The sequence below is a fragment of the Paroedura picta genome, chromosome 2 (genome assembly GCF_049243985.1).
Source record: "Paroedura picta isolate Pp20150507F chromosome 2, Ppicta_v3.0, whole genome shotgun sequence".
NCBI classification, from domain to species: domain Eukaryota; kingdom Metazoa; phylum Chordata; class Lepidosauria; order Squamata; family Gekkonidae; genus Paroedura; species Paroedura picta.
Genome location: NC_135370.1, coordinates 148,847,527 through 148,870,989, shown reverse-complemented (window position 1 = coordinate 148,870,989; position 23,463 = coordinate 148,847,527). Strand labels below are relative to the sequence as shown.

Below are 23,463 nucleotides of genomic sequence, written 5' to 3'. Positions count from 1 at the left end.
TCCTCATGTTGTGGTGACCCCAACCATAAAATTATGCAAGTGTTATTTCACTGACAAATGGTATGAAGATCCATTGTTCATGATTGTATATAAATTGGTTTTCCCCCCGGGGTTTCTCAGTTCAGCTCTGCCTCTTGTCCCACCATACTGATCTTGCTCTTTTCCACTGTTCCAGATAGACAAGTGCTCTATCTCACCCACCCCAAGCTGCTAGCCCTGCCGCGACCCCTCTGAAAGGGCTGTTCGACCCCCAAAGGGGTTCCGACCCCCAGGTTGAGAACCACTGACCTAGAGCTTTATAAGCCTTGTTGATTCTTAAGCCAAAATGGCTAACTAGTCCCACGGAGGGGAAGAGCTCTAGCTCAATTGTGCTCCACTGAAGACTGTTCTTCTCAAGCTTCACTGCAAATGAAAAGCAAATGTATATACTCACAACAAAACAAAAATAAACCAACTCCAGTATGAGAAGAAGTCAGGAAGCTTTTCAGGCCAGCATTAGAACCCCAATCACCAGCAAATGGCTTTCACTAATCATCCTAACGCTTGACTACGTCCTGGCACAATTTTTTTTCAGCACAGCCTTCCAATGATGAGAGATAAATTTGAAACAGGCAAAAAAGGGAAACAAATCCCTATGAATGGACACAATACCCAGACTGACATCTCTATGCACAGCCTACCTTGGGTTCAACAGATGACAAAGGAAGGTCATCATCTTTGGAATGAGGTAATAGAGGTTCATAATGCAAGGTGGGCTCAGAAAGCTGGTCAGAAAGAGACTGTTCCCTTTCTTCTTGCCTCTGCTCAGGAGTGTCACTTGCAACACCTACATCTTGTGGCAGCTTCTGTCCCAGTGCATGTGCTTTTGCCCTCTGCTGCAGAGTAAGCAGATGCTGTTGATACCAATATTGCTGCTGTTCCTATAACAGAAAAGATGTGAGAAGGACAGTCGTTTCAAGGCTTAAATAAGATCATATCCTAGAATGAAGATAGATTAATCACTGCAAAATGGAGAAAAAAAAACACAGTTCTTCAATAGGATAGCTGTATCTTTTAAAACCCAGTTACAACTTCTGTAAGTTGTTAAACAGCGAGTAGTGGATATAGAACACCAGCATGATTTAGCAAGTAACTCTGCTTAGTGAAAGCAATGGGTATCTCACTTTCCCCATGGTATATTTATCTGAGGTACCCAGAAGGAGGACTTTTACTTTAGCTCACTGCAATGCCCTTCCTTCAGCTGTACTAGAAGGGGCAGATTGTTGTATACTATTTTAAAGTTCTTGTAAGCCACCACAGGCTGGCAACACTAGGAGTGCTGAGATAAAAATCAGAAGTATGAATAAAAAAACAAGCAAGAGAAAATAGTTTGGAAAGGTTCAAAATTTGACATTACACTGAAAAAGAAGCAGTGTACTTTTGGGGGTGCTGAACTAAGAATGATCTGTTGATTCGTGTACAGAAAAGCAACAAAAGTTAATTCAGGTTTACAATATGCTACCAAACATTTCATTTCAAAAGGAATCTTAACAAATGTTAAAGCTAATGAGTGATGGTGTACAATATGCAGATTTTTTAAAATGACCAACAATTGAATGCAACAACAGGATGGGCAACAGCCTCATAAATTATTAAAGATTAATGGCAAAAAAGGAAAGGTTTGGTTGAGATCGCTATGGAATGAGACAAAACAGTAGTCAACAGGTTTGATAAAAACAGAAGATTCAGATATCTTGACAAATGGATTGACTTCTTCTGGTTTCTATATATTTCTGCCTGAAACTTTCTACTGACCATCAGTGGGATGCCTGTGGCCAGGCACGATAATATTGCAAAAGTTATTTGGCAGTGTTATACCAAGTAAATGCTCTATGAATAGTCTCAATTTGCAATTATGCCAAAACAATTCTATTATGAATTGGAACTGTAATTACTTGGGAAGTTGATTAAATGCACCTTATGTCATACCAACCCAAGGTGGAATAAAATGCTTGCTATGTTGAGGGTTTGATTTTTGGGGCTAGGATAGAGGTGGTTCTGGAGTCAGTTTTGGCTGTGCCATGGTGAGACCACTATGACCTGTAGATTTGCTTAAGAATGCCACCCCTTCCCTATTTGTGCGGTGGGTGGATTCCAGAACACTCTGCCAGACCCGATACCTTCTGGCGACTTGTTAATGGTGCTGGCGACTGATTGGCACAGCCACTTAACAGCAGCCACAGACTAGATCGTCCCCAGACGCCTTCTTCGCCATCATCTAAAACAGGCTCCATGGTATACCAGGGAGCTTCGTGAGAAGAAGAGGGAAGTGAGACAGCTAGAGCGGGTATGGCAGAGAACTTGTGATGAAATGACAAGAACATCTTATCGCTCGCTTATGAGAGCGTACAAGATGGCGGTGAAAGTGGCAAAATGTGACTTTTGCAACGGAAATTGCGTCCACAAGCTCCTGCCTGGCCCAATTGTTTAGGGTGATTCAATCTCTCACTGCCCTTGAGGAGGGCACTAAATTATTAGGAATTTGGACCTTGGCTGTGAGACTTTTGTGAGCTTCTTTATGAATAAAATTTTGTCACTCTGCCATGACCTTCCTACTACATTTGATACAGAAAGGGAGCTAGAAGCCCATTGGCTGTCTTTGGAGATAAATGTTTGATGGCTTCAGGTGGCTCTCATTAGCCGAAGTGGACATGTTGCTGGGCTCGGTGAGGGCCACCATTTGCTCCCTCGCTCCCTGCCCGTCTTAGCTCCTCAAGGGAGGTGGTCAGCTGATAGGAAGCCAGATAAGGGACATTATTAATCTTTCCCTCTCTATGGGGGAATTCCCTATACTGCTCAAGAAGGCGGTGGTGTGCCCTCTCCGCAAGAAACCATCGCTGGAACCAGAGGACCCTGCCAACTACCACCCCACCTCGCATTTAGCGTTTCTGGGGAAGGTGGTTGAATGGGTCATGGCAGAACAGCTCTTGGCGTTCTTGGAAGAGGCTTTGGCCCTCAACCCTTACCAGTCTGGATTCCGTCCTGGCCACGGGGTTTAGACAGTGTTGGTTGCCCTTTTGGATGATGTCTGGAGCCAGTTGGATCGAAGTGGCTCGGCGATTCTTGTGTTATTAGATCTGTCAGACACATTTGATGCGATCAACCACGAGTTATTAGTCCACCGCCCGCAGCTGATGCAGAATGCGGCTGCTTGGGTCCTCACTGGAAAATCTTGGGGGCTCATATTCCGCCAGAGCTGAGGCAGCTGCATTGTCTACCAGTTGTAGCCTGGGTCAGGTTCTGACCTATAAGGCCCTTCGTGGTCTGGGACCCACATATCTGAGGGACCGCCATATGTCCCTGGCAGAGTTTTACACTCTGCAGATGTCAACTAATTGACCATTCCTGGCCCCAGGGAAGCTTGCCTGGTCCTGACCCCTACCTGGTGGAATGAGCTCCTAGTGGAGCTGCGGGCCCTCAGAGAGCTTTCTGCTTTCCGAAGGGCCTGCAAAATGGAGCTCTTCCACCAGGTATATGCTTGGGGCCAGTGCTAGAGTCAAGTTGAGCCCCCGTCTAGTTGGAACGATATCATCTGGTTCTGAACATCATACCCCAGACTGCCTCTGATAGTTATATAATATCGAGCAGGGACTCACCATCTGGATACTGGATTTTAATGGGTTATTGTTTTATTGTATTATGTATTGTTGTATCATGACTGTGAGATTATGTAACCTGCCATGAGCCAACTGGGAGCAGCGGGCTAAAAATCGAATAAATAAAAATAATAATAATTAAAGAGACACAAATTTGATATAAAGAACAAATATTCTAGAAAGTCCATGGAAGAACATGTCATTCTATAAGAGACCTCAGACTAGCCATAAATCAGAATGGACTGAGTGCAAAGTGATGGAACAAATATTTGTTTAACTGTCATTTAGAGACTTAAAAGGGACTACAGTTTATTCTCTTGCTATAAAGTCTTACAGTAAAATTGTTTTTGTATCTTTGACATCCCCATGTATAATACTCTAATTCCCTTTAAGAGTTCTTGCAGTCATATACGATGTATTGATTTCCCTAACTTGCAACTCAGAATATCAGTACCATCTGGGAAAACAAGACTAAAGCATAAGTAAATAATAGAATTAGTCTAAAATGTGCAAATGGATTTTCATAACATTATTTTTACAAACAATTACAATGGCCACATTGAATGATTGTTACATGTTTCTTTAGATACCAACTGAAGCACAAAAACATTTTAGACAATGAGACAATATGAAACAAACATATTCAATTGGAAACAGCTCATTTTTTTAGCTGATCTGATGGCTCTTTGGTCTAAAATAGCATTTGTGGCAAAGTTTCCATGGAACTTTTAGTTTCCACAAGCATCTCCCATGAAACCTTTGCCAAATTATAACAGCACAATTATTGTTTACATAAATTACTAGTATTTATTTTGTTGGGGAAATTTTTAGTTGGGATAAGTAGAAAAAAGGGATTGTGGTTCCATCAGATATCATTACATTATACAGATTCCTAGCAAGAAGAAAAAAAAGGTGGGGATGCCTCCAAGATACAGTTCAACATTTGGCAGAGCATGCCCTGAAATAACAAGTTCTCAAAAGTTACTCTTGTTATGACAATTCATCTTAGATCCATGCAATAGAAGGGGGGGGGGGGAGGTGACAGGACATCACCAACACAGTTGTCACATACACACTTCAAAGCTTCACTGATGATCTGCAGCTCATTCTAGACAATGGATATTCTACTGATGGTATCATAAACACATTTTTAAACAGTGAATCATTTAATTCAGAAGTTCAGATCTTGCAACAAGCCCAGATAGCAACACAATCAGGGTATCCACTTAGGCAACATTATTACTTAATTGTTTCATTTCAATATCACATAACCCACCAATGAAGAGTCACAAAAGAGAGTCAAGAAATTCTATATGATTTCTAGTAGACTATGGTATTCCAAACCCACAACTGTTCACCATACAAAACTTTAGCAATAGCCTTGTCAACAACAGGTTGTATCTCACTATTCTGCCTTTACAACGGTGTCATGTATTCAAATTCCCAAGACTGGCATGTTCTATTAACAAAAGGCCTTAATTTAAACCCTGCTTCTGTTCTCAATGAGGACTCAAAATGGTGTATATAATTATCCACTCCTCCATATTAACCTCACAACATCTCTATAAGCCTGGCAACCTGCAGGAGGGTTTGGGGACATCACTACATCACTTTCAGGCACAATCCAGAAGTGGGGGACTGGCACAGAAGCCATAAATGTTTTTTTTTTCTTGAGTTTTCTCCCACTACTGCTTGGAACACTACACCACATTGGCATGTCTCTCCAATGCAACAGGTGCTTCCACAGACTGAATATGCTGACCATAGTTAGCTGAGTGAAGTGGCAGAATACCATTGAGTTTAACTGTGATGACTACTATTTTTACTTCCCTGTCCTCAGATGAATTTAGAACAGGCTAAAGCAGACAATTTTCTTGAAGATTTATATGCTTTTCAGAACAGAGTTTACCTCAATATTGGAAACTACTGTTTATCCTATGTGAAACTCCCCCACCCCACTGGGTCTGACTTATATATAACAAATGTTTCTGTAGACCAGGGGTAGTCAAACTACAGCCCTCCAGATGTCCATGGACTACAATTCCCATGCGCCCCTGCCAGCAAATGCTGGCAGGGGCGCATGGGAATTGTAGCCCATGGACATCTGGAAGGCCGCAGTTTGACTACCCCTGCTGTAGACAAAAGGATTCCTGACTGCAGAGCAACTTTTTCACCTCCCTCCTCCCACTACAGTTCAAAATATCACCTGAAATGCTGCTCTCGGGGCATTTGGGCCTGCAAGGGGAAAAGCGAGGCAAGAAACTGTGCTCCACACACTGAAAACCTTCAGAAATGTTTTAGCCTTATATTGGCTAAACAATAATATAAAAAGGTCTGTGGGAGACATCTTGAGTGGATCTGTTTCCTGGTACAATGAAAGGGTTGCTGCTGCTTCCTCTCCCTCTGACCATACCAGTAATGGTAGATGGAAAGTAGGGAGGGTTCTGAAACGAAGGAATTTCTTAGTGAGGTCCTTGAGGCTGTTTTCATTTCCAAACACTGAACTGTTTATATTATACTTCAGCACATTTAATTGCTTAACACTAGGGCTGTTAGTTTTATGCATTAAATTTCATGAATTCATTACGCTTAAATAAACAGCATATTACAAAAACCTCAATACCTTTTGAGATACTAAGATGAAAATGGTCAATTATTAGTAGATAGGAAAGGTTTCTATTGGTCTCAATCCTAATTACAGCAGCAGGATAGAAACAAAGCTTCAAGTGTTTAGCCTACCAATTAAAATTAAAGCCCTATTGCTCATTCATGTGTTGGTATCTCCAGCAAATTCAGCTGCTTCACCCTTCACAGCTTTTCTCATATTATCAATACTGAAAACGAACAAGTCCTCTAACAAGTCAACAATAGTGCTCACACTTACTACTTGTAATTGGGAAATTAAAGGGACATCACAAGGACAGCCCAAGGAAGATGTGGGTTCATGTTCCCCTACATAAGCAACACACATGAACATGGAGGCCTGTTATTTCCCCCCAAAAAACATGCTTCATTTCAGTATAGCAAGAAGACTTAGGAACTTTTAATATATATACAAGGTAAAAATGTAAACATATCACACTAACAATATATATAACTGCAATAATCAGGATGCTAAATTGTGCTGCCAATCATGTTAAGACATGAAGGCTACAGCTGCTTTCCTCTAACCTTACTCTTGTTAATCTGAACACATCCCTCAATGCTTAAGACATATTCTAGCTTGAATACCTTGCATGGAATAAGAGGCTGTGAAGGCACAAATCTGAACCCATTTCCAAGAAGACCAAACTAGTTAGGGTTCAATTCACAAAGGCAAGAGCGGTAAGGGTTCAATATTATGTGATCCTTCATAGCAAGAAGGGGAATACGACAATAAATGCAGCAATAGGTGTTATTCCTGAAGTAATATTTTCCTCAGGACAGTTTATTGACAAAAGAAAAGCTCTGCTCTCAAAGAACAGCTATACAAAAACTCTTCCAAAAGAACTTGCAGAAGATCTGAGGTCTCATATACAGAACTGAGTACACCTGTTACATCTAGGGTAAGCACATAGATGTCAAAGAACCACATTAATTAAAGGTAGCTGCAGTGATTGCACAAGTGCTAAGAGAACAAGACTGATATTACACTGTCCTCTAGTATTAATATCTTTAAGGCAGGCTTTCTCAACTAGGGTTCTGTGAAACCCTGGGGTTTCTTGATGGCCCTGGAAGGGTTTCCCAAATTAGTTAATAATTTATATATTTTGTTAAACGTTTACCAGGTGATATATGGTTATGCTGACCCCCTCCCAAAATGGCCAAAGAGGGGCCTAAGGGTGTGGGAAGGGGAGGGGCCCTGGGTGGGCATGTACATAGCTATGCTTCCCAACCATATTCTTCATGATCATGCCACTTCTGTGGTTTCTCAAAGCCTGGCGTATGTTTCAGGGGTTTCTCAATGGTAAAATACTTATTAAGACTGCTTTAAGGAAAAGCACATACAGCCAGTGCCGCTGATAAGCACAAGTGAGTGTTAGTAATCTTCTAAACACATATCAAATTTAGTTACAATTCCTTTCACAGATTTATCTGGAAATAAACATAAGAGAAAATGAAAACTGATGCTATTATCTCATCACATACCAAGTAATCTGCAAGAAATTAATCAAGTGTACATGGGCCCCCAAAGCCTGAAAGGCCTTGATCATACTTTGTGCACAGCAAAGCATACTAAGCTAAGAACATGCAAGTTCTTCCAGAGTAATACTGGAACAAAAATGAATCATTTTTAACATTCCTGTCCCTTCCTTTCGCCACCTTCATTATTTCATCTCTAAAATTAGGCCCATTAGAACCGCACAACTCTCTCCTTCAAATGTCAAAACATATATATATATATATTAAAAAAAAACAGTATCACATGATATTCTTCTTGACAAGTTGGTAAAATGCAGTATGGATTCTTATTCTGTCAGGTGGATCGATAACTGGTTGACAGATCGTAACCAAAGGGTACTTGCTAATGGTTCAGCATCCTCTTGGAGAAGAGTGACAACTGGAGTTCCCCAAGGAGCTGTCCTGGGGCCTGTGTTGTTCAACATATTTATAAATGATTTGGATGAGGGTTTAGAGGGAATACTTATTAAAATTGCAGACGATACTAAAGTGGGAGGAGTAGCAAACATAACCAAAGACAGAATCAGAATACAGGATGATCTTGATAGGCTCGAGAAGTGGGCTAAACTGAATAAAATGAAGTTTAATAGGGACAAATGTAAAGTTCTGCATTTAGGTAGGAAAAACCAAATACACCAATATAGGATGGGGGAGTCTTGTCTTGGCAGTAGCAAGTGTGAAAACGATTTAGGAGTCTTAGTAGACCACACACTGAACATGGGTCAACAGTGTGACTCGGTGGCTAAAAAAGCAAATGAGATTTTGGGCTCTATCAAATGGACTATCGTGTCCAGATCATGGGAGGTGATGGTAGCACTTTACTCTGCTCTGGTTCGGCCTCATTTGGAGTACTGTGTTCAATTTTGGGCACCCCAGTTGAAGAGAGATATAGACAAACTGAAGCGTGTCCAGAGGAGGGCAACAAAGATGGTGAGGGGTTTGGAGAGCAAGACATATGAAGAAAGGTTGGGGGAGCTTGGTCTGTTTGCCTGGAGAGGAGGTGGCTGAGAGGGGATTTGATAACCATCTTCAAGTATTTAAAAGGCTGCCATATAGAGCAGGGGTAGTCAACCTGTGGTCCTCCAGATGTTCATGGACTACCATTCCTATGAGCCCCTGCCAGCAAACGCTGGCAGGGTCTCATGGGAATGGTAGTCCATGACCACAGGTTGACTACCCCTGAACTATATGAGCCATGAGGTCCCTTCCAACTCTATTATTCAAAGTTTCCACACAAAGTTGATCTATACTCAGTCAATAATAATATGGGGGAACAGTTATGAAGATGCTCCCCAGTAGCTATCTAGCTAAGTTACCAATAGAAGATAATTGTCTATTTTCTGCAACATTAAAGATACCTGTTGAGGGCCAAAAACATTTGAAAATTCTAAAAACCCAAATCAATAAATATTCTTTCCTATGTCCACCAATGAATATCAGTTTGGACACAGTTCAATGAGATTTTTATTTTGGTAACAGAAAACAGGAGCCACAATTTAATCCAGGAAAGCTGTATATATGCATTTTTGGACTCCATACATTGATTTTAGTCAAGTGCCTCCCACCTACATGAAATCTAGATTTGAGTTCTCTCTCTCAAAAACAGCACATACGGTTTTTGGAAGTTTCTTACCTGAGCCCCTTGTCTAGCGATTTTTCAATCTACACTTAATTCTTACCTGGGGTGTCATGGAAGAGAGATCTGGATGGGAGGTACTTTGCAGCCGCTCACACCTGTTATCCATGTTCTCACCACTGCCCTGCCTGAACTCTTGCGGTTCAGGGGTAGGCTGTGAAATCTGGGATGAGGTGAAGCAAGATTCAGCCTGGGAGATTGAAGGAGCATTGGACTGACCGGATTGAGAAGATGATGACTGGGAAGCAGATTGATAAGAATGAGACTGGTAAGTCTGAGAAACAGCAGTGGGAGGTGGCTCAGAGAAAGTCTGAGACAACTGGGAATGGGCCTGGTAAGACTGAGGTGGTGGAGTGCGGGTCTGCGAAGGCAGATGCTGAGAGGGGAGGGCGTAAGAGTCAGTCTCAAGTGGAGACATATAAGAGTGGCTCGGCGACTGTGGTGGAGAGGACAGGTCCATATCCATGTCCATGTGGGGACTGGCCGAGGGGGCTGCGGCCTCCCACTCCTGGAGAGGCTGAGACAGCTCCTGACTCTCCTCTGCCCGGGGAAGAGGGGGCATTGGGGGGTTGCGCATCTGCTGCTCGCGAGGAAGAGGGGGCGGGGGCGGGTCGCGCTGCTTAAACTGCTTCTGGTAAGAGCGGGCGGGAGGCGGGCCGGTGGGGACGGGGGGTTGCCAGGGGGCGGCGGGGGCCGAGGAGCTGGGCAGGGGAGGCGGCGGCAGGCTGGGCGGAGGCGCCCCGGGGGGCGGGGGACCCCCCAGCAGCACGGACTGCATCTGTTTCTGGTGCATTTGCTGGAGCTGCTGCAGCTGGGCCAGGTGCTGCTCCTGCAGGCTCAGGAAGCCCGACGTGCCGCTCACTGGGGCAGCGGCGGGAGCCCCCGAGGAGGCCGCGTAAGGCGGCGGCACCACTGGGACTTGCGGCGGCAGGGCAGAAGACAGGACAGCCGGCGGAGGCCCGGGCAATGGTGGAGGCGGCAGCATCGTGGGCGGCGGGTAGGACCCCTGGGCCGCCCCATACAAACCCCACGTCGGATACATGGGGTCGGAGGGGGGGAGGGGGGCAGCAGTTCAGGGGACGTCGCCGGCAGCGGAGCGCGAATCCTCCTTCCGCAGGCCGCAGAAGCAGCGGTCGACGACGGGACCACGTGACCGCCAACGCCACAGAGCGCGATTTCCTCTTGATAGAGCGTTTCCGGAAGGAAAGGGCGCCCAGAGGCACAGCGCCCCCTGCTGAATATGTTCGGCTACGGGCGAGAGGCGGTAGGGATGGCGAGGTGGAGATTGGATGCAGCTGGCTAACCATCAATGAGCTACATGCTGCCCTAGGCGGTTTTTTTTGAAAGTATGGTTACATTTTGCACTGCTTTCTTATATCTTCTCAGTCCGGCTTGTCTTGAAGGACAACATCTTTTACGAGGGGAAGGGCACCTGCCTCCAGCACTTTAGTTACTTGTATATTTTAATAAGGAATAACAACCTAAAAGGTGCGGCCCAGTTAACTGGAGCACTTCAGCATTGATTCATCTTTGCCCTGGATATTTGTTTATATTGCGAGTGGGCTTATTGTTACAACTATGAATAATATATCTGTGGCCCTGTGAAACAGTGTCATCAAATGGCCATTACTTCCTGTTCCTGCATTTCCTCAAGAATCCTCCCCCCTTCCCCTTCACAAGGCCTTGAGACTAATAGTTATGCTTTAAATTATGCATTTGTGTAGTTTAGAATAACAAATATTTAAATGCTCACAATAAAATCAGAGTCCAGTAGCACCTTTAAGACAAAGATTTATTCAAGGTGTGAGTGCAAGCACTCTTCCTCAGACTAACAATTAAATGTTTAAAATATATGCCACTGTGGCTGTAGTTTATATATGGCATATATATCACTGCATCTAACAGAGCCATCCTGAGCATTTCACCTTTCTAGTCAAATATTTGAGTGGGCTTAGGAATAGTTATGGCACTAGTACTGTCCTTTCGCTGTCAACCAAAGCATTTATTTCTTCCATGCTTTGTGTAATGGTTAGGAGCACTGACTTCTAACGTGGCCAGCTGGGTTTGATTCCCTGCCACATACAGCCAGCTGGGTGACCTTAGGCTCCCCACAGCACTATTAAAGCTGTTCTGACCAAGAAGTAATATCATGGCTCTCTCAGCCTCACCTACCTCATGGGGTGTATGCTGTAGGAAGAGAAAAGGAAAGGCAATTGTAAGCTGCTTTGAGACTCCTCCTGGTAGAGAAAAGCAGAGTTCAATTTGTGAAATAGTTAAAAACAACACATTAAAACATATAGGACAGCATTCCCTGGGGTTTGCTGCCAGATCACTAATGCACCACTGGAAACAATGCAGGACTCCCCACCCCCTCTCCTTATTTCTGCAGGGAAAGAATAAGACTTATTCCCTAATCTTAAATACACAGGTTTAGAAGTCACAGTCCAATGAAACTTATTTCTAAATGCATAGTCTTAGGAGTGGATCGCAACAGAATTTTAACAAACAAACAGCAACACAGGTGGACAAGCAGGAAAACAGTCCCAACGAAATAATAAAGTACGAGGTGTCTTATGGCAAGAATCAGCCACCAAGAGAAGCAAATTTAGTAGGCAGATTATAAAGTGTGTCATCTTTGTTGTATTTTAGTCTGCTTGACTATTTATTTATTCAGATTTTCATACCGCCCTTCCTTACAGCTCTGGGCAGTTTACATAAAACATTTTAGAACGTTTACACAGAACAATATCAATATCAATATAACAATAACATACTAACTAGAATTATTAGAGCAACATTTCAACAACAATAACTTTGACACTCCCTCAGTAGGTTCGACCTCTCTGGGGGGGGGGGGGGACCTTGTAGGTGTTTTGAGTTAGTTGGCTTCAAGCAAAAGCCTGGTGGAAGAGCTCCCTTTTGCAAGCCCTGCAGAATTGTAGAAGTTCAGGCATGGCCCTGATCTCTTCAGGGAGCTCATTCCACCAGGTGGGGGCCAGGACTGAAAAGGCCCGAGCTCTTGTTGAGGTCCGACATGCTTCTTTAGGGCCAGAGATCCACAGCTTGTTGGAGGTGGCAGAGCGTAGAGCTCTTCTGGGGGTATAAGCAAGGAGGCGGTCTCTCAGATACGCGTATGGCCTTAAAGGTGATTATCAAAACTTTAAGCTTAATCCGGAATTCAACTGGGAGCCAGCCGGGTTCTTGGAGTACCGGCCGGATGTGAGATCTCCATGATAGTGAGTATCCTGGGCATGGCCATTCTAGCAACACTTTCTGGTGAGTAGAAGAAGAAGAGTTGGTTCTTATATGCCGCTTTTCCCTACCCGAAGGAGGCTCAAAGCGGCTTACAGTCGCCTTCCCATTCCTCTCCCAACAGACACCCTGTGGGGTAGGTGAGGCTGAGAGAGCCCTGATATCACTGCCCGGTCTGAACAGTTTTATCAGTGCCGTGGTGAGCCCAAGATCACCCAGCTGGTTGCATGTGGGGGAGCGCAGAATCGAACCTGGCATGCCAGATTAGAAGTCCGCACTCCTAACCACTACACCAAATTGGCTCTCACTTAAGTCTCACTTAATAGACCCAAAACAGGATTCTGAGCAGGTTTGCTTCAGTAGGATCATTTTCTTACATTCCTGAAAGTACAGAATTGATCTGTTTCAGTATTGTTGATCTGGCTCTTTACAGTGTGAGCTGAAACCAAGACATTAGAATGGGAAGCATCCTAGAATCTATCTAAGGAGTGTGTCTTTTTACTAGTAATTTGTTCTCCATTTACATAGATTTAAGCATGTTGCAGAACTTCCACATCAGTCTTTCTACGAAGGCTTTCTCATCATTATGTATAGGCAATTTGTGAGGATTTTTTAAAATTAATATTAAACAGGGCTAAGATATAAAGTAGACCCAGCATGCTGTAGTGGCTACAAGATTGGATTAGGTTCAGAGAGGCCCAGGCTTGAAATCACACTGCCATGAAGGCTTGCTGGGTGACCCTGAGTCTGTTTCACAGTCTCAGGATAACCTACCTCACAGGGTTGTGAGGATCCAATGGAAATGAGAATTATGTAAGGTACTTTTGGTCCTACTGGGGAGAAAAGTTGGATATAAATAAAGCAAATAAATATAAAGAAATTATCAACAGCCCACTTTTAAATAATCATATATTTATTCTAAAACATGGAACAAAGAAACAAATGGAGCATACTTTTTCTGGAAGAATAGAAGAGCTACATAAAATCAGTTTGGCTCCCAGCACAACAGAAAGTGAATTAAGTAACAAAAGAGTCTTAACAAAAGGCAAAGAGTTCTGGAATTTGAGAACAACACAGTAGGCTTCTCTTGGATTCTTTCCAAATGCAGAGCTAAAATCGAGGCGCTCCATAGTCATCTGGCATCCTCTCAATGTTATACCTAGAATAAAGTTAATTTTGAATTTTAACAGTTTTTATTTATAATACTAATACATTGACAGAAAAGAGAGGGAAAAAAAGAAAACCAGCTAACAACTAAATTAACACAACAAAGAATATCTTTACACCATACAGAAAAATAGAATAAAGGGTCCTCCTCACTCTGTCTGCACTATTCCTTATAAAATATTTAGTGCTCCTAACTTCCTAATAAAAGCAAAGTTAACATTAAGCATTCCATCACAATTCCTTTGTGGAAGGCAGGGAAGACACAGTAAGGGGCCTCCTGTCCTGATCATTATTGGCTCTTATTTTGTTTTTTTATCTGCACAAGATGAATAACACCAAAACAAAAAAATTCTACTGAGCCAAGAGGAATGTGAGCACACTAACAGGAGAGAGGCCCTGACTTGAATAGTCCAGGCTAGCCTGATTTTTATCAGATCTTAGAAGCTAAGCAGGGTCAGCTCTGACTTGTATTTGGATGAGAGGCCTTCAAGAAATACTAGGATCATGATGTGAAGGCAGCCAATGGCAACCTACCTCTGAATGTCTCTGGCCCTGAAAACCCTACAGGGTTGCCATAAGTCAGCTGTGACTTGATGGCACTTCCTGCTACCAACAGGAGAGAGTGAACAGTCAATAGGGCAAGGGTTGCATGAGGACATGCAGGATACATCCCATTTCCCCATCCTCCACTGCTTCCTGCTTTCCTTCCCTGAAAACCCCCATATCCTGCTTCCTTCTCACCCACCAGCCAACCTTTATTTGCCTCAAGTTTCATCCTTTCCTCCCCCAGCAGCCTCCACCTAGGAATGCTATAGCCCAGCCGTGCAATCCTGGCCACCTGGCCTGGTCCAGTTGCACAGTGGGGAACCTGCAATGAGTTGCAGGGTGCACCTCATTCCCTCATCTATTTTGTCTCTCCTACTGGCAGCCCTCATAGCTGAACTTTCCCTGCTTCTTTCTTTCTCTCCTTCCCACCCACCAACCTAGCTAACCTTTTATCTGTCCCATCCCCCCACCTGGGACTTTTTCAGGTTTGTAGAAATATGTCTGCTATGTTCATGGCCCCATTCTCCAGATTCAAGTATTTACAGATTAGATATATTGTTGCAAGATACACAAGTTTGGTAGAGGCTGGGCAGAAGCCCCAGGGTATTCGGTAGGGTCTTCTCTCCTCCTGGTTTCCTGGGCTCGGTGTCAGACTAGACTCAGATGATAACAATCTAGCAGAGGATGGCAATGGCAAACTAACTCTGCTTTTCACCTAGATTAACCAGTGTTGATAACTCAATGCCAGTATGAAGTGTCAAAATGCCATGGTTGCAAAAATTTCTTTTATTATTAAACCCTTGTCTTTACACCCAGGTCCTGTGCACAAATATATGTGCTCAATGCAAAAAATATATGTGCTGACTAAAAACTACTCTAAAAAATCTACTGACAAGGATTCTCACCTCTTATGTGGAACATCCACATAAGGGGTGAGAATCCTTGTTCCCTGACCCCTTCTTCCAATCCTTCCCTTACCTGCTGGCAGGTCGGTCGCTGTGGGCCGGCCCTGCCCATCTGGCGTGCTCTGCCGCCACTGCCCATCTACTGGCGTAGTTCCTGAGGGCGGGACTATGGGCGTCATGTCCGTAGACTTCCATTGAGTGGACCACGCCAGTAGATGTTCCACATCATCAATAACAAATAATGCAGGACATCACAAAACAAAATGGCAATTTTGCTTTGATATTTGATGACCGTTTGAGAGTTCACCTACCTGTGATTGGATATGTACATTATAGGGACTCCAGGGATTTTCCGTATTCTCCGCTTGAGGTCTCTGTCTACAGTAGCCACTATGTAACATTTATGCTGCAAAAGAGGGGGGAAAGCTATTTATGCAAGCTTGGCAACATTTTAATGAAATAGTAAATTCAATCTTTCTGTTCCTTTGACCATACAGTGCTAGACAATACACATTTCCAGAAATAACAGGCCTCTTCACAAGCATCTTATGAATGCTTACTGTCTCAGTATCTGGAATATCCAAGGCTGTTTTAGAAGAGGCAAGTAGATTTCCTCTTCTACAATCAATTCATTCCAATCATGAAGGCTATTTACAAAGAAATAAATATAACCTAGATAGGCAGAGCCAGAATAGAATCTGATTCTTTGAAAGTAACTGGTACTGACAGAAATTAAGTAACTGGAAATATGACACAGAAATTCCAACAGGAAGAAGGTACCTGTGTCACCCTCTGTACCAGACAGTCATCTGCATAGGTTCCTTTGTGAGTGCATGGCAGGCGTTCAAATCGCGGGTCTTTGGCTATCCTGCAGAATCATAAAATCAAAAATTAGGAAACAGGCCAGTCAACTGATTTGCAAGCCACAGGAGCCTTGTAATTTGATCCTAATTCTTTTCCCTCCAGTATAAGAGATTGGAGTGGTTAACACATATTTCAGGCAACTATATGATCTTCACTTTTTTTATTATGCAGCATCAGCATAGCTGGTTAAGAACACACTTCAAAATCTAAAATTGTTAAGAGTACATAGGGGCTATAATAGGTGCTGGAAAGCACCTTGAACCTGTCATTCATTGTTTCTCATGAAATACTTAAATGTATGTTATTGAATATTATAGTTTGTCTACTAGCTTGTCTACAAGAAAAGGGAGGGATTGAGAAACTTGCAAGGGGAAGAAAAGCCATCCCCCCCGCTATGGCTCAGGAGGCTTCTGGGCTGCATGGCCAATGTTGCTGGGTCCAGCCTAGAGTCCTGGGTTGTGCAGCTGTTGCCACTGGACTCAGCACCACCATCATTAACCATGGGAAGATGTGTGTTCTTTGCACCCGTACAGAGAAGCTGTTTTACTTTGGGATGGATTTAATTTCCTCATTTTGTTTAATATTTCAGATTTTTGTGCATACTTGGGAACTCCCCTAAATATGCAAATATGTGGCCCCAATCCACAGACTTAGCTATCCCCAAATCACAGTCGCATATGGCTAGTATATCCCTTGTTGTTACCCGCCATGAGCCAGTTGGGAAGGACGGACTATAAAATTATTTATTGTTGTTGCTGTTTTTAATAGCTTATGGATAGAATGCAAAATAATTTACATTTGCTGTGCTCTCACCTTAAGGCCACACGATATTTCTGTCCCAACTTCTCTATTTCAGCCATGACACAATCTGTGATACAGGGAATACCTGCAGGAATAGAATACATATCCAATAACATCACTAACCTGCAGCATACAACCATCCCCTACAGATGACATTACACCAAATATTAGATTTTAAACCCTACAAACTGAGGGAGGGGCATACAACAAACTGCAGGCAAGGCAATAATTTCAAAATCTTATCCCCAAACATCGACCCTCCAATATTTATGGTCTTGATCAGAATACGTTTTTCCTTCTCCTCCCCCCCCCCCCCCCATATATGGTCTGTTTGGGCACATTCAGTCCCTTACAGACTAGTTTTCCTTTTTCTATTTTTGGCTCAATTAGAATGTTACTTTTTTCAAGGTAATCTCCCTACCTTGTCTGTGGAGGGCCCACATAGGGGACAGCTAGTCTACTATTCAGTAAGGTGATGAACAGTCACTCATCTCTGTCACTCCATCAGCCCCACTGAGCTAGACTGCCTCAATGAAAGTGGAACCCATGTCATTTTCATGTTAACATTTTATTTTGGCCCACCCTTTCACTCTACTGTATTTTGGATGCTGGATCAGTCCAGGAAAACTGAAGGAAAATACAGGACCACCCTCTTAATTTATATTTCTGAAATAGGCACAAGAGGTTTTAGAATGTTCAAAACCAAAATATTTTATTCAACATAGAGAAGAAAAGGTCAGCTGAAAATGTCTGAGGTGACTTCTTATAATCACTAACTCCAGTTCACAAACTCTCCAGCATGAGAGTTTAAAGCTTTACACAAGTCTTAGAATCTTTGAGATGAGAGCCTTCTGTTACAGTGTTTTCTAAACACTCCAGTATATTTTCTTGAGTTTATCTAACTCTTCAGGTTGCAGAAGGCTGGGATACGCTTCCAAGTACCCAAATTCCTTCTCTAAACACACCAGGAATCTTACACTCTTTGAGCCACTTCCTTTTCCAATGGGGTAGGGAATCACTTCTATAACTAGAAGATCTATCCCTTTTTCTGGTCCAAATGGGAGTCTTCACAGATCCGCCCATTTCTACTTGCCAACCTTCTCATTTAGTATTAAACTTCCTTCAGTCAGTCCTAAATGCTAAACTGCTCCTGTTCTCAGTCAGTACTAAATTGAATTATCTTCAGGAGTCAGTTCCCAAATCTTTCTTCTCAACTGATGCTAACCAATCACATTTCTTTTTCAGCAGCCTGTCACTCAAGGCTGTCTGAGGCATTAACCCTTCATAGTCCATAACATGTTTACACAGCATTTATAAGCTTTTAAAATGCAGTCCATCATACCTGTGTTAGTGGCCATTGCCTGTGAGAATTTCCCTTTGTTTTGAAACCAGAACTTAATATCCTACTCATAGATCTAACAGTATTAAGAATGGATTAGATACCAGGAACTTTCTCTTCCCCTGGCAATCCTTTATGAATCTATCTTCTACTGAATCAGAGCACTGCTCTACCAGGGTCAGTATTTTTTATTCTGACTGGCAGCAGCTATACAGGATCTTCGGGAGAGATATTTCATATCACCCATTGCCTGATACCTTAAACTGGAGATTGAATTTGGGACCTTCTGCATCCACAGCAAATACGCTTACCACTAAGCCATGACCCCTCCTGGCTGATGTAAAGAGGAGAAACTAGGCAAAGGGATCCCCACTTTATTCCTTTGATTAGTGGAAGAGGAAGTTATCAGTTGGTCCAAGACAAAAATCTGGTGATTTTGCTCAGTTTCCCCTTACTCACAAGCCCTAAATGCCTTATGGATTTCATCCACAAGCTCCTCCTGCTCATTAATTTCTGAGTAGCTCCTAGGTGCTACTAGGTGGAAATTAAAGGCATGGGAAAAGCAAAAAGGGCAAGCACCTTGTGTTCATAGTTCAAAGGATTCAGTCCAGTGTGTGTCCATTAATTGTGCTTAAAAACAATTATACTGGAACAAGAACAGAAACTTACATTTGGCATAGAGGCAATCCATCATTGACTGCACTAGGTCTAGTTTGGCTTTAATAGAGAAATTTATAAAGTTGGTGTCAACCAGGATGTAGTAGGGAGGCCCTAGTTGCGTGTTGTATTGGAAAAACAAACAGGAGGGATGTTGAGGGCTGCAAAGACAGATATAAGACAAGTTATTTCAATACAGGCATACAAAACAGAATGTCTATACATTGTCAGGCAACTCCTAAATGTGCCTGTAACTAGTTTGGTGATGGCGTGCTATAAGTTGCAGTAGGCTTGGGGGTGGGGAGTCGCAGCTCTGTGTTTGGCCAAAAAAAAAAAGACACATTCTACTTCTTCTCTATTGATTAAGGCTTTGCCATATGCTGGTTTAACATTCCACAGCCTAGGGAACTTAACAGCATTCTCTAGGTTTTTCAGACTTCTGTAGCTCCTCCTCTTCTGGTTCACCCCCAACTCCATTTCATCACTGCCCAGTAGCTGGAACCACCTGCTGTTGTCAGGTGCCTGCCCTCTGTTCCTTATGCCCCAGCCATAATGGTACTTTGTCATCTCCACCAGCCACAGCCACCATCAGCCACCCTTGTCCTGCTGCATGGGTACTTACCAACACCCAACCTGATGGAACAGGAATTTGGCCACCTTGTTGGCTTTTAGGCTTGCAAGGACACACTTTTCACGGAAGCTTTTTGTTAAATGGTAGCTAGTATTTTTAATTTGAGGCTTTCTAGTAGTTTACTGATCTGATATATGTTATTGGGTATTATTATTGCCAATTATATTGTGTACTTTGTGTGTATGTGTGGCCAGCAGCATATTGTAAGAAACCTAACATATATCTTGTAATTTTATTAATGCATCTACCTGGCTTAAGTAATTCCGCTTAAGGGCTGCCTTTCTCCATTCAGTTCTCAAAGCAGTGTGAAGCTGTATTATCTTGGTGAGTTATTTCCTGACTTATTTTAAACTATCTGAGGGTTTTTAAAATGTCATGTTTCTGGTAGGGTTTTTCATCTTTTGGCTGTTATGGTAAACAACTCTTGAGCACTGTAATCAGTCAATCAACCTTCCACAGAGCTTGCAATCAGACTTAATCTTTGATAAATTACACAAATTACTTCAGCCATTTGTAGAGATGAAAGGATTCATAGAGATTGTAACTCTGTCAAATATTATTTTATGTACTTGGATCATTACTGTTAACATTTTCGGATTAGATACATTATCTCATTTAACAGGATGCAAGACAGCATGAAGGGAAGCCTTTAGATAGTTTATGAAGACAAGGAAGAATATAAATCCTAAAATAAATAAAACACAGGGGCAGGCTTGTATAGGGTCCCCATTGTGTCTGTGGCTGCCAGTATAGCACAGCAGAAAGCGAGCTTCTAATTGGCAGCTTGCTCCCTAGTTTCCCTGCCTCAGTCCTTCAGCACAAGCCGCCACTCCTCTCCCCAATGCACCATCAGATTTTTTAAAATTACCATTTGAGTATTATATCTTTACTAGTAATCAAGCCCGCTGTACTGACAATACAGCGGGCGCTAGCTAATGATCTCGCGGCCGGCAATTCTGCAGGCCGCCGGCACGCGGGACATGGCGGCCTGACATGTCGGAGGCGCTTTGCGCCTCTCGCTGCATCAGGCTGCCGGCAAGGGAGCAACTGCGAGCCGCACTGTGCGCGGCTCGCAGTTGCTCCCTTGGCGGCGGGGTGGCAATCGGAGAGGCCAATTGGCAGGCGCTTTGCAAGTTTTTAGCCCCTTTCATTGGGAATATACACATTTCCATTTATATCTCAACACAAGGAGCTAGAGTTTTTTTTAAATGAAGAGGGCCAGAAAGTACCAGAGAGGGCCAGAAAGTACCACATCTAGGAAGTCTACCTACACACTTCTTTGTTTCTGGTTCTTGTAGTTTCCCACAATGCATTTTGTCAGCACTTCACAGAAAACAAGAAATCCTTTGGTACTTACACCTCTCTCTCTTTGATAGCACTTGGATCATCCTTCTTTTTCTTCTTGGTTTTTGCTCGATCTTGCTCCTTGCTAGGAATGACATTTTCAGAAAACCACATTACCAATGATCAAGCAAAAGAACACCATTTAATTCCTTCCTTGGTACCAGGCCTTCACCTTAGGTAGTCTGCAGCTTACTTATTGCTCCACCTTATTGTTTTTTCAAGGTGGCAATCACTTTCCAACCACACACCCCACAGGACTAATGCTTTGTTTACTTATCTGAAATGGAGGCAGGTGCAAAATTGGGGACAGTACTCAAAAGAACCATAGCTGGCATGTGAAAAAGCCACATGTGGGTTTCAAACCACTCAGTAAGTATCTCTGCCCTCTTTGTAATTTCGAGTCAAAGTATTAAGGCTTAGAGAAAATACGTCAGGAGATAAAATCAGAAAGAAGGATGCATGTAAAGTCACCACTCAGTAACTCCAAAAGACTCACAGGCGCTGGTCACGGAGGCTGATCATACGTTTCACAGTAGCATATTTTCTTGCTTTCTTCTGTTTCCCCTGAAAAGGATGTATTAATAATAGGACATTTTTCTGTAGCAGTACCTTAGGGTCCTGTTTGAGTTCTACCATGAAAGGTACAAAAACTCACACCTGCCTATAGCACAGGTAAATTATTTTTAGTTATTCATCAATAACAGGAAAACACCCCACACATGCTGTTCATTATTATCATGTCCCTAATAATTAAATAACTGGACTTGAAGCTTCAGCAAGTCTTCACTGAAATTGGGTAAATCATTCTACCCACAAGTTAGTATTTTATGCTCTTTCGTGTTAAGAGCTCAGGAGGACTTACATGGCTCTTCCATTTTAATTCTTACAATAGTCCCATGAGGCAGGTTAGAAATAGTGATCACCACTGAGCTTTGGACTGAGTAGGGATTTCTCACCAGCCTACAGATAGGTCACCCTGAGAATAGAGCAATAAACTCAGAATTTTGGCTGATTTTGGCTGAAAGGAGCTGGTTACCCTTTATGGAGACAAATGGGCAGGAAAGAGGTGATCATTTGGCCACTTGCCAAAAAAGAGCAAGATTAAGCATCCTGAGTTAGGGTCATAAAGTTGATGATTAGCACTTTGTTATAGTTGGGTAAAGGCATAATACGGCAGTACACATGGAAACTCAAACCCAACTTCAGGATAAATGGAAGAAAAAAACCCTCAAGTTAGGTGAGAAATAGTTAAAAAGTTTAGCACACTCTGTGAAGGCAAGGAGAACTGGAATGAATTCTGCATCAGTTAGTCTGTTTCAACACTCCAGCTTAACTTGCAACCATCCCACAGAAAAGAATGTCAAGGTAAAACCAGTGACTTGTACAACTTAGTTAGCCCTTGGTTTTGGTTCTTATACGTTAGAGAGCTTCAGTACTCCAAACCACTGACAGACTTGTGCAGTAGCAGGGAACTACCCCATATGATAGGGAAGGGGAACCAAATGGTGTAACCCTATTGCTCATGCAGATCCCCCATTGCCTCTTGGGTACTCTGAGGAGACGGAGGTGGATTGCTATCAATGGCTACAAGCCATCATAGATAAATGGAATGTCTACATTGAAGACAACATATCTTTCAATGAGGGAACCATGAGAACTGAAGCTACAACAGGTTTGGGCCTCTTTACCTCTGCTTAGGGGCTGAGCTACAAAACTGTTGGTGTGATTCATCAGGGCCCTCACGTTGCTCAGAGCAACGCTTTAGAGATCTACTCCCCTTAACGGGCTTGTTTATTTCGAAAATGTAGATGCCGCCAGTCCAGAGAACCTGCTCGCCCCGTCCCTCATCACGACAGTCATCAAAAATAGCATATAACATCGCTAAAATTAACAAGATGTTCCGAAAACCAGTAACCACTATGGGCTGCAACTGCCCCCCCCCTCCCGGTGGGATTACGCTCTCCATTTCTCCACTCGCATCCCCTCGGGAAGAATCTCTGTCGCCTGCACGAGACACCCGGCACTCACCATCCCGCAGAGCCCCTTCAAGCCTCGCACGCGCCTCCACCGGGCCTCCTTCTCCCTTTCTGCGGGGCTGCTTCCGGCGCGCTCGTTCGCCAGCGGTTTCCTACGTCACTTCCGGCCACCGGGGAGGAGGGAAGGCGAGGGGTGGTTGGAGTCCGGGGTCCGGACGGGGCACGAGGAGGGAGGCGGTTAGCGCTGGGACTCCGTCTTCGCCGCCGCCTTGGCCTCGCTTCCAGGCAGAAGAGAGAGGAGGGCCCCGCTTGGCGTCGGGAAGGGGGCGTCTCCCTTGGGTACCGCTCCCTCTTTTCTTCCGCTGCCTTGCCGAAAGGGACGCGTCCGAGTTCTGTGGGGCTGGCTGGGGGGGGGGTCTCCGCCCGCCCCCCGAGTGAGGCCTGCTGGTGGGCTTCCGCCCCCTGTCTCCAGCCTGCTGACTGGCAGCGCAAGGGGAAGTTTGTCCGCCCCCCGGGAGGCAGTTGTGTGGGCGGCGGAAGCCCCTGGAT

General features: G+C 43.6%; 3 protein-coding genes across 5 annotated transcripts in view; 1 reads left to right on the top strand and 2 right to left on the bottom strand.

The window, feature by feature from the left end:
* Positions 1 to 10,608, bottom strand: part of YLPM1 (YLP motif containing 1) — a 56,702-nt gene extending 46,094 nt beyond the window's left edge. Inside the window, exons 1-2 of one of the 3 annotated variants that reach the window (XR_013228531.1) lie at positions 9,476 to 10,608; positions 681 to 920 (exon numbers count right to left, since the gene is read on the bottom strand). Coding sequence is in view for 2 of the 3 variants with exons in the window: in XM_077323240.1 (XP_077179355.1) it covers positions 681 to 920; positions 9,476 to 10,474 (1,239 nt within the window). In the remaining variant the exon portion in view is untranslated. The remainder of the gene's footprint in view (positions 1 to 680; positions 921 to 9,475) is intronic. The other 2 variants (XM_077323240.1, XM_077323241.1) reach the window with 2 other exon arrangements.
* Positions 10,609 to 13,579: 2,971 nt separating this feature from the next.
* On the bottom strand, positions 13,580 to 23,197 carry FCF1 (FCF1 rRNA-processing protein). Its single transcript, XM_077323238.1, has 8 exons — positions 22,967 to 23,197; positions 21,435 to 21,502; positions 20,952 to 21,023; positions 18,976 to 19,124; positions 16,980 to 17,052; positions 16,083 to 16,170; positions 15,614 to 15,708; positions 13,580 to 13,843 (listed from the first exon to the last, which is right to left on the bottom strand). The coding sequence occupies exons 1-8, from the start codon at positions 22,967 to 22,969 to the stop codon at positions 13,795 to 13,797; spliced, it is 597 nt and encodes a 198-aa protein (XP_077179353.1). The 5' UTR covers positions 22,970 to 23,197; the 3' UTR covers positions 13,580 to 13,794.
* The window catches only part of AREL1 (apoptosis resistant E3 ubiquitin protein ligase 1), a 32,890-nt gene continuing 32,527 nt past the window's right edge, over positions 23,101 to 23,463 (top strand). The window contains exon 1 of the mRNA XM_077323235.1: positions 23,101 to 23,253. The gene's annotated coding sequence lies outside the window, so the exon portion shown is untranslated. The remainder of the gene's footprint in view (positions 23,254 to 23,463) is intronic.